Source organism: Cydia splendana, chromosome 15 (assembly GCF_910591565.1).
Source record: "Cydia splendana chromosome 15, ilCydSple1.2, whole genome shotgun sequence".
Lineage (NCBI taxonomy): Eukaryota > Metazoa > Arthropoda > Insecta > Lepidoptera > Tortricidae > Cydia > Cydia splendana.
The window spans coordinates 10603674-10611995 of NC_085974.1; the positions used below are offsets into that span (position 1 = coordinate 10603674).

Sequence of the window (8322 nt, forward strand, 5' to 3'; positions counted from 1 at the left end):
TTGCCCTACTCCTCGTTTTCCTCCGTGGTTTTTGAAGATAGAGCAATGTTTTTTTCAACAGAGATTAATATTGTCAATATCTGTGTCGGACCGTTTTGCTTTTTTTGATATTTTTGTTTTTTAAGGCGCTAGAGCCGTTCAAAAATGGCCAAAATGGCCTAATTGACTATGCCGCAATGAGAGGCGTGGCATTCAAAACTGATATCCATTAGCCAAAAAAGCAAAACATGATGTGTTCTATTTTCAATGAGTAAGACTGACATTCGATTGTCATTTTTGAACTGTCAGCCTGGTATTTCTGACGCGTAGACTACGATTTATAAATCGATTTACTTCAATCAACCTTGGCTCCAAAGAATATAATACTCACTAGGAGAAGAACGATAACTCCATACAAAAAAATGTCCCTTTCAAAAGTTCGTTTATACTACTAGCGCTCTGGTAGGATACCATTATAATTAGAATTGACAACCCGTTTAGCCTAGCGGATATTGGCAGTAATCCAGTTCAGGAAGCTAATGGTCCTGGGTTCGAATCCCGGCGAGGGAATTTCTTTTTGTATTTTTTTCTTTTTTGTTGGGGTCAGGTTTTTAAGAGCCCATCAACGAGCACACTAGCGCCACTGCTAAATAATCGTGATTATTTAAATTTAACGACAGGTATTAAACAAAAGGGCCGCTACGGACTGTATTGTTTATTAAAGTACCTTTTGAATACATCAAACTAGTTTTTATGTTGCTGGATTCGTCGATCTATTAGCTCTAAACAAAAACGGCCGTTTTAACTTTGGACGCGTAGATTGATTAAGCAGTGGCGCTAGTGTGCACGTTGATGGGCTCTTAAATTAGCTTATCACAAATAAATAAAAAAATACATTAAAAGATAATGATTAGGTACTATATTTAGAAATTCGTCAAATATAAAAGGTAACAAAAAAGTTACGTATTATTAAGATATAAATATTTTCATTCCTATTAGGATTACTGTATATATGTTAGGAGCAATACATATGAATACATACATTGATATGGCAAATGGTTACAAGTTGTTATTACATCTATCCGGTTATCGGACATTTTCTGCTTCACAGCTCCGCGCAGCGTTCTTGGTCACCGGGAAACTAGTCTAGATATGCGGCAGATACGTGCCCTTTGAGCTTTTTCCAAGAAATCATATGACGGCCCAAGATTATATTATTATCTCACGCTCAAGCCATCTGCTGATTCACTCTCTAAAACAAAACAGTCACAAATTAAACAATATAATCTAACTTCCTATTTCCTAATTACTAATGTTTCCTAAATACTAAGATGAATTTTGATTATAATTTCGGACGCGATATAGCGTCTGCGGGACTTACGGGGATAGTAAGATTAAATTATTATATTTGAATTTGGCAATTAGTACGCTCATTTTTATTTAAAGGTTAATATATTTCTTACTTACCTTAAAATTATCGCTGTTTCTGGTTTACTACAACGGTTTAAATTTAACTAAGTCTCTGCGAAGACGCATTTAGATATGTTGCTCGTACATAGTTTTTATTTTTAAAATTAATAGGTAAATAAATATATTTCAATTGAATAAATCGTTATATATGAAAACTGATATTTTTGCGTTAAATGACTTTAGTGACAGCATTGACATTACAGACTTTTGTCTTGTCTATGTTCTTACCGGCCAGACCCAAATCAAGGCCTATCAAAGAGGCCTATTGACAAAGATTTTTTTAAAATTTTATCAAGGAGGGTAGAGGCACGTCTACCCTTCATAGATTTTATGAACATAGACAAATGTAAATTATTATCTATTTCAGTATATCAAAAATAAATAATAATTTTGACTACTTCATAAAATAGAAATCAAAATATATTTGATAAAATTAATTGGATTTGTTCCTAGAAATCGTATAGACAAAGCCAGTTCTAGCAATGTTGCTGTAGTAAAATATTTTTATGGTAATTACTGGCAATCTTGCTCTAGGAACGGAGCACACATGTACAATTATGAAGGGTCACGTCATTCCAAGGAAGTCAATAGGCCTTGCTTGGCTCCTATGATATAAGGTTTAAATCTATGGTTTAAATTAGATTGCATGTTCGCAAAAAATACTTCGATCTACTTTTATATTTTTTAATCGGATAGGTAGGTTCATACAATTAGATTGGTCTACTAAATTATAATTTCCATAATTTGACTTCTCACCTTGCTTGCAGATTGCCTTGGATGATCCCGAGGAAGCATTCCGCAGAGCCAAGAGCATTATTAAAGATATTGTCAACTCACAGAAGGGATTGAGCCCAATGTTTGACATTGACTTCGCAAATAATCTCGATTATTACCCAACTGTGAAAGAAAGACTGGAAGATATTCGTCGGGAGATAGCGCCCCAACAAATTTTCTATTAAAATTAATGTGTTAAAAAAAAGAATTGTTTTATTGCGATACAATTAAGTAAATTAATACATAATAATATATAAGTATTATACACAAGTGGACATGAGACACGGTGTACTGCGAGAATGGATTCCTTTATTTGCCACTTTATAGCCTTAAATAACACTGTACGGTACAAAACGTCCCACGCCACAATCATTTGAACACCATGGTGTCCAGCATCGCTCCTAGATTTTGAACTATATTGTTTGACATTAGGACATCTACTTTCTCTTCTAAATGCCTCTTGGGATCTTGCTTGCCTACATTCTTGATGGCGAGCTGCTCTGGCGTCATCTTTTCCTCATCTTCCAAGGCCTTGTTATAATTCTTGGCCAAGTCTAACATGTCTGTTACTGTGGTTTCGTTGATCGCACAGTGCTCCTTATAGTCTGATAGTGTGAGTCCGTCCATCCAGGACTTTTTGTGAAGATTCAGCAGCATTTTCTGTTCCAATTCGTTCTTACGGTAGTTTATGCTGATGGAGTAGTAATGACGATTCAGGCCATGGATGAGTGCTTGTACTGAGGGTTTCTGAAGATGTCCCAAGTTGGAGGTAGTCTGTCTCGGCTCCTGGCCGAGAACCATCATGTTAGGGTTGATGAGACGGAATGCATCGATGACGACTTTGCCTTTGACGGACTGGATGGGGTCGACGACGACGGCCACGGCGCGCTCGGAGAGGGCCTCGAATGACTGCTGTGTGTTGATGTCAACGCCTGACAGCCAGCAACCGAATCCAGGATGTGAGTGGTACCTGGGGTGGAATTAGTTCATGTTTTATTTAAATAGGTATATTGCTATTTTTATAGGTTAACACTTTTAGTGCAGGGCTCCCTGTTTCCAGTACAAAATGAACACACATACGTGTTCTTGGCAGTGAATGTGTTAATAAGAAGAGCTATTTACTTTCATTCACATGCTAAAATATTGCATTAGACCAGCGGTCGGCAACCTTTTTTTGCGTAGTTTTAGTAGCGTAGGTAACGACGAGTAAGTTGACGCGGGCCGCACTTTGTTAATATTTATGACTTTATCAGACATTGTCGTTTGTCAATATTACATAGCCAGAGAGGCTCGCAGGCCGCAAGTGACAGTTTCACGAGCCGCATGCGGCCCACGGGCCGCAGGTTGCCGACCGCTGCATTAGACCATCAACTATTGGAATGTTGTAGGAATGAACACTACTCGACAATATTGATTTTTATTTAAAAAGCACTTTCTTTAAGTATTGCAAAGTGTGCAGAAAATTTTTGGCCTAAGTTGCTTAACACTGTCTGCCAGCTCAAATTACGCACTACATTCGTAAGCCGGTATTACATGTAATTTTTCCACTTTATAGTGAAAAGCATCTACCAAAAGAAGAATGTTATGGGTCACTGGCAGTGAATGAGTTAACTCTTTAGAGGTTATAGGTTTAGTGTCATTCTTTGTGTAGAGTGTACAGTCATCAGCTGAAGTTGCTAAGCGGGCGAGGTGTTCAAAATTACCATGACGCGGTCTTATTCTCTTAACCCTTTACCAGGCTGACATTTCACAAAAGACAATCGAATGTCAGTCTTACTCATCGAAAATAGAACACATGTTTGAAGTGCCGTATATGGGAAATATTTATCCCTTAGCCTGGTAAAGGGTTAACAATAAAGTCGCGTCAAGATCATTTTGAACACCTCGTCCGCGATTTTGTACCGAGGAGTGTCATCAGGAGCTTGCGTGACCCGCGTTGCGTGTTGGGGTTACGTGAGTGACCCGTTCTTAATATAATTAATACAGATCTTGTCAGTAGAAAACGGCGGCAAATTTGAAATATGTAGGTGCGAAGGGATATCGTCTCATAGAAAATTTGAATTTCGCGCCTTTTTCTACTGACAAGATTTTTCTACTTGACCATCTATATCACGTAGGCAATTCTTTTCAGCAAGAACATAGTGTAAAAATGTGACTTAATGTGTAGATCAAAAATATTTTTTTAAGGTTTCTCTAACAAGAAAGTAGTTGGTTTATGGATTTATTATGGTACTTTTTCCAAATATGGAGTAGCAGGAGGGGACAAGTTCTTACCAGCCAACCACCATTTCCGGGCGTCCCGTTTGCTTCAGCATGTCCAACATCTTAGCTTGAAAGACTGGATCTACAGCCTCTACTGACACACCCGTACCAGTCTGAGGCATCGCAAATACATCTATCACGCGAACTGTGTAGTCATCCACAAATTCACCTGGAAATATCACATCAACACTGTTAGCAGGATTCATAAACAATACATATGACAGTATGCTATCAAATCATGCAGGATGCTATCAAATCATGATTCCTTTAACTTAGAATTAAAAAATAGTTTTGATATACTCGACGAGGGAAATTTAGATAAAAGACGCAGAAAATCAATACAATACCATCATAACCAGTATAAAAACGGCCAGCAGTAAAATAACTAGAAAAAATAATTACAAACTCACTAAAGACACAATAAAGTTAATTGAGGACCGGGAAGATACTAAACATGACAGAAAACTATACAATATTTTAGACCGACTAGTGAAAAGAAGCATAAGAAGAGATATACGAAATTTTAACACGAAACTTGTCGAAATAGCTTTAAAAACCCATACATCTCTCCGAACGGCAAAACAAGGTATAAATAAAGAAAGACCTTGGATTACCAGCCTTAAAGATGAAAATGGGAAAAAATGTAGTAGCAGGGACCAAAGACAAGGTCGGTAGGCGTATGAAATTGAAATAAAAGGGCTATAAATTGGTACATAATAATAGGTGGTTCTTTTAAGTTATCAAAAACATTTTAAGACAATCCTTTGTGATCATGGTATTTCAATAATGCAATGTCATCAATCTACAAATGACCACATTTTCTATTAAATCTAATTCGTAAGTAGTTAAAATAGACTTAAAACATAACTTATGCGTGAATAAATAAGGTTGGCCCAAATTAGTACCATGTAAACCAAATTTAGGTTATGATTGTTTGTTGCTACAATTGTAAACTTGTAATAAAATAAAGCAAAATTTACCTAACATAAGACCCATGACCTCCATGGGGACACCAGCACGACCATGTTTCAGCATTTTAAGGAGGGCCAAAGACGAAATGTATACTTGTTCGGCGGTGTCCACCACCGGGGCGTCGGTAGGCGGGGGCGCCTGCGACAGCCCCGTCATCCCTCCGCCGAGACGTAAAAGACGGTCCATTATGCTCTTATAACTTGTATTTTCTGTAAAACAAAATAAACACTAGTCAAAGCAGAATAACGAGTACCGGAGCACCGGAGCATCCTCGGGTGCCGTTCACAGTTTCACACATCAAACAAAAACACTTTTGTTTAGTTTATTTTTTATAATAACTCGCTATTACAAACTACACTTTACTCACAGAAAACTAGATTCATTGACTGTACTCAAGATATTTCAAGAAATCTTTGTGAGTTCGTGGATTTTCTAAATGAATGAATGTGAATGACAATTCGTTTACGTCGAAAATGCAAGCTCACGTAAAGCTGTTCTGTTGCCCGTAGAAAAAATAATTAAAAAATGTAATGGCCTCTCCAACATCGCCAATGATCGCATGTGGTTTGTAATACATTATCGATCGTATCTTGTTATGTTTTTTTCGGATAGATAAGTCCTTCTAAATAATTATATACATGTTATATATTAATTATTATCGTAAATATTAACGAGTAATTTCTTGGTGATTACTCGTTTTAGAACATTCTAAACAACTGTCATATTGTCCAGGTCCAGAAGGACGAATAAAAAAAACAACTGTCATATTAATGTCAGTGTCATTGTCAACATATGTTTTTTAATACTATCTTCCCATTCTCATAGTAAGTAAATAGCCCAACATCCAAGATATCTGAATTACATGAAAGTTTGTAACTTACGTAATAATGACAGAGGAAAAGACGGTACTGTCTAAAAAATTATCTGAAGGACCGCATGGTTTAGGTTAGTTCAAGTTTACGTAAACTGTTCATCCAATAGTAAAACGAAACTACCTACCTATGTAAATTATAACATGTTTTATGCTTTAGGTGATCCTGATGATCGCAGCCTGAGAAAAGTGGAATTGGAAGTCATGATACCCAAATTAATGAGGGATAAGGCTAAAACAGAGAAATGCATTAAAGAGGTTGCAGAATTTGAGAAATGTGGTAAAGAGGCATCCTTGTTAATGGTGGTTAAATGCCGGAAAGAAAATGCTACTCTAAAGGACTGCCTTTCTAGTTGGTATCGCAATGACAGCTTTAGAGCATTATGCACTGAAGAATATTTAAAAGAAAGGAGTGAATTTAGGAAAACTGGAATCAAAAAGTCAATAAGAAGGGCTTAATCATGTTTTATTTGTAAGATAGCTGTTTAGTGTAAATATAAACCAAATGCATTTTAATCAATTTCATCATTTACTATGATTGGAATGTTTCTTGTAAGATGTATTTCCCGCACACTGTATTCCCTTAAACCTTCTGGCATATTTTCTGGATATGCACTGGGCTCATCCACTTCTGCAATCAATACTTCCTGAAGAGTAGAAAATAAATGTAAATAGAAATATAAACTAGTTAGCAAAACACATTCATAATTGTCTTATTATTGCAAATAAAAATAAAATATATATTTAAATCAGAGCCTAGAACATAGGACTACGTAAATTTATAGACCTCACTCTGTAACTCAATATTTAGATTATTTCTCATGTCCAACATAAAACTGGAAAAGGGCTTTCAATTTTACATACTATATTGTACATAGTCTATCATTTATTGTTAATATGTATTATCTTTAATATACCTTTGTAGTAGTAGTGGCCATTCTCACATGTCCAAGAACTGACACAAAATCAAATTGGTCTTCTTTGCATTTTACTACTACTATGTAATCAGAATGCATTACTCCAGGACCCTCTCTGTACAACACTGAAACCATCAAAAATAAATACAATGTAATGAGGCATTAATGAGAAAATTCAGTTGCTCCAAGTTTAACGACAATACAAAAGCCACATTTACCATAGTCTCCACCAAATTTGATTCCTGATTTGACAATGTAGCCTTTAGATCTAAAGTAGTGATAAACAACATATTTGGGGACAAACTTCTTGTCCATTTTTGTAAACAAATTCCAGCATTGCTCTATTGTAAGCATCTTATCACCATTGCCTATAACTTGTAAACAACCAAGACCATAAGAAAGGAAGAAAGCCTCTTGCAAACTCAGCATTAGCTTTTCTTGAAGCTTTATATTATTTATGCAGCATTTTGGTTTCAGATTTTCAATATAATTACCCTCTTCGGTGTCACTGTCTGGGACTATAGCAACCAATTCTTGGTCACTATGAGGCTCAAAATTATCAAAATGAACCTGCTCATTGTCAAAGGCGTCATTACTAGCACTGTTACTATCATCGCTAGACACTAAGTCTATTACATCTTTATTGCCAATTTTTCGGCTGTCATGCTTTATCTTACTGATCAACCCATCCATGTCTGTTAGTAATTTGTCAACAACAGATTTCCCATAGTTATCAGCAAACTTTTTGTACCAATAGTTCCGTTTGAGAAACTGCCGTTTGCGCATAATTTGGCTATAAGCATTATGAGCTGCTTTTGGCTTGGAGCGCGAAACTGAGCCCTTGCCAAAACACCCCATGTGATACAGCAGAGCCATTTCATCTGGCGATCTCACCTCGACATTAAATCCATTGTAATATCCAGTAAATACTATCCGCATCGAGCTATCCACCGGAAAACGGGCAGATTCCACTGCAATAGACAGCACGTTATTTGGGTCATTACTCTGACATTCGTCTTGTGTTTGTAAAGAAGCCATGACAATAGAACTGGCCGGTTCCCAAATTTATTTAAAGTC

At 36.5% G+C, this 8322-nt stretch overlaps 4 protein-coding genes across 4 annotated transcripts in view; 2 read left to right on the top strand and 2 right to left on the bottom strand.

The window, feature by feature from the left end:
• LOC134797615 (uncharacterized) overlaps positions 1–2412 on the top strand; it is a 52581-nt gene extending 50169 nt beyond the window's left edge. Inside the window, exon 20 of the mRNA XM_063769930.1 lies at positions 2217–2412. Coding sequence (XP_063626000.1) covers positions 2217–2408 — 192 coding nt within the window. The 3' untranslated portion in view covers positions 2409–2412. The remainder of the gene's footprint in view (positions 1–2216) is intronic.
• Positions 2413–2422: 10 nt separating this feature from the next.
• On the bottom strand, positions 2423–5965 carry LOC134797613 (26S proteasome non-ATPase regulatory subunit 14). Its single transcript, XM_063769928.1, has 4 exons — positions 5825–5965; positions 5466–5666; positions 4498–4654; positions 2423–3193 (listed from the first exon to the last, which is right to left on the bottom strand). The coding sequence occupies exons 2-4, from the start codon at positions 5641–5643 to the stop codon at positions 2593–2595; spliced, it is 936 nt and encodes a 311-aa protein (XP_063625998.1). The 5' UTR covers positions 5644–5666; positions 5825–5965; the 3' UTR covers positions 2423–2592.
• Positions 5966–6244: 279 nt separating this feature from the next.
• Positions 6245–6844, top strand: LOC134797614 (COX assembly mitochondrial protein homolog). The gene is made up of 2 exons (XM_063769929.1): positions 6245–6402; positions 6489–6844. Exons 1-2 carry the CDS (start codon positions 6345–6347, stop codon positions 6785–6787), a joined length of 357 nt encoding a protein of 118 aa, XP_063625999.1. The 5' UTR covers positions 6245–6344; the 3' UTR covers positions 6788–6844.
• Positions 6778–8304, bottom strand: LOC134797612 (tRNA-splicing endonuclease subunit Sen2). The gene is made up of 3 exons (XM_063769927.1): positions 7464–8304; positions 7246–7370; positions 6778–6975 (listed from the first exon to the last, which is right to left on the bottom strand). Exons 1-3 carry the CDS (start codon positions 8281–8283, stop codon positions 6841–6843), a joined length of 1080 nt encoding a protein of 359 aa, XP_063625997.1. The 5' UTR covers positions 8284–8304; the 3' UTR covers positions 6778–6840.
• Between the last annotated feature and the right edge of the window lie 18 nt (positions 8305–8322).

Excerpts from the sequence above, each read along its gene's own strand:
- LOC134797614 (XM_063769929.1), top strand. The coding sequence starts at position 6,345 with ATGACAGAGGAAAAGACGGTACTGTCTAAAAAATTATCTGAAGGACCG. Across the intron at positions 6,403-6,488 it reads TGAAGGACCGCATGGTTTAG|GTGATCCTGATGATCGCAGC; the intron begins GTTAGTTCAAGT and ends TTTATGCTTTAG.
- LOC134797612 (XM_063769927.1), bottom strand. The coding sequence starts at position 8,283 with ATGGCTTCTTTACAAACACAAGACGAATGTCAGAGTAATGACCCAAAT. Across the intron at positions 7,371-7,463 it reads CAAATTTGGTGGAGACTATG|TGTTGTACAGAGAGGGTCCT; the intron begins GTAAATGTGGCT and ends TGATGGTTTCAG. Across the intron at positions 6,976-7,245 it reads TGGCCACTACTACTACAAAG|GAAGTATTGATTGCAGAAGT; the intron begins GTATATTAAAGA and ends TCTACTCTTCAG.
- LOC134797613 (XM_063769928.1), bottom strand. The coding sequence starts at position 5,643 with ATGGACCGTCTTTTACGTCTCGGCGGAGGGATGACGGGGCTGTCGCAG. Across the intron at positions 4,655-5,465 it reads GGTCATGGGTCTTATGTTAG|GTGAATTTGTGGATGACTAC; the intron begins GTAAATTTTGCT and ends TGATATTTCCAG. Across the intron at positions 3,194-4,497 it reads CCGGAAATGGTGGTTGGCTG|GTACCACTCACATCCTGGAT; the intron begins GTAAGAACTTGT and ends ATTCCACCCCAG.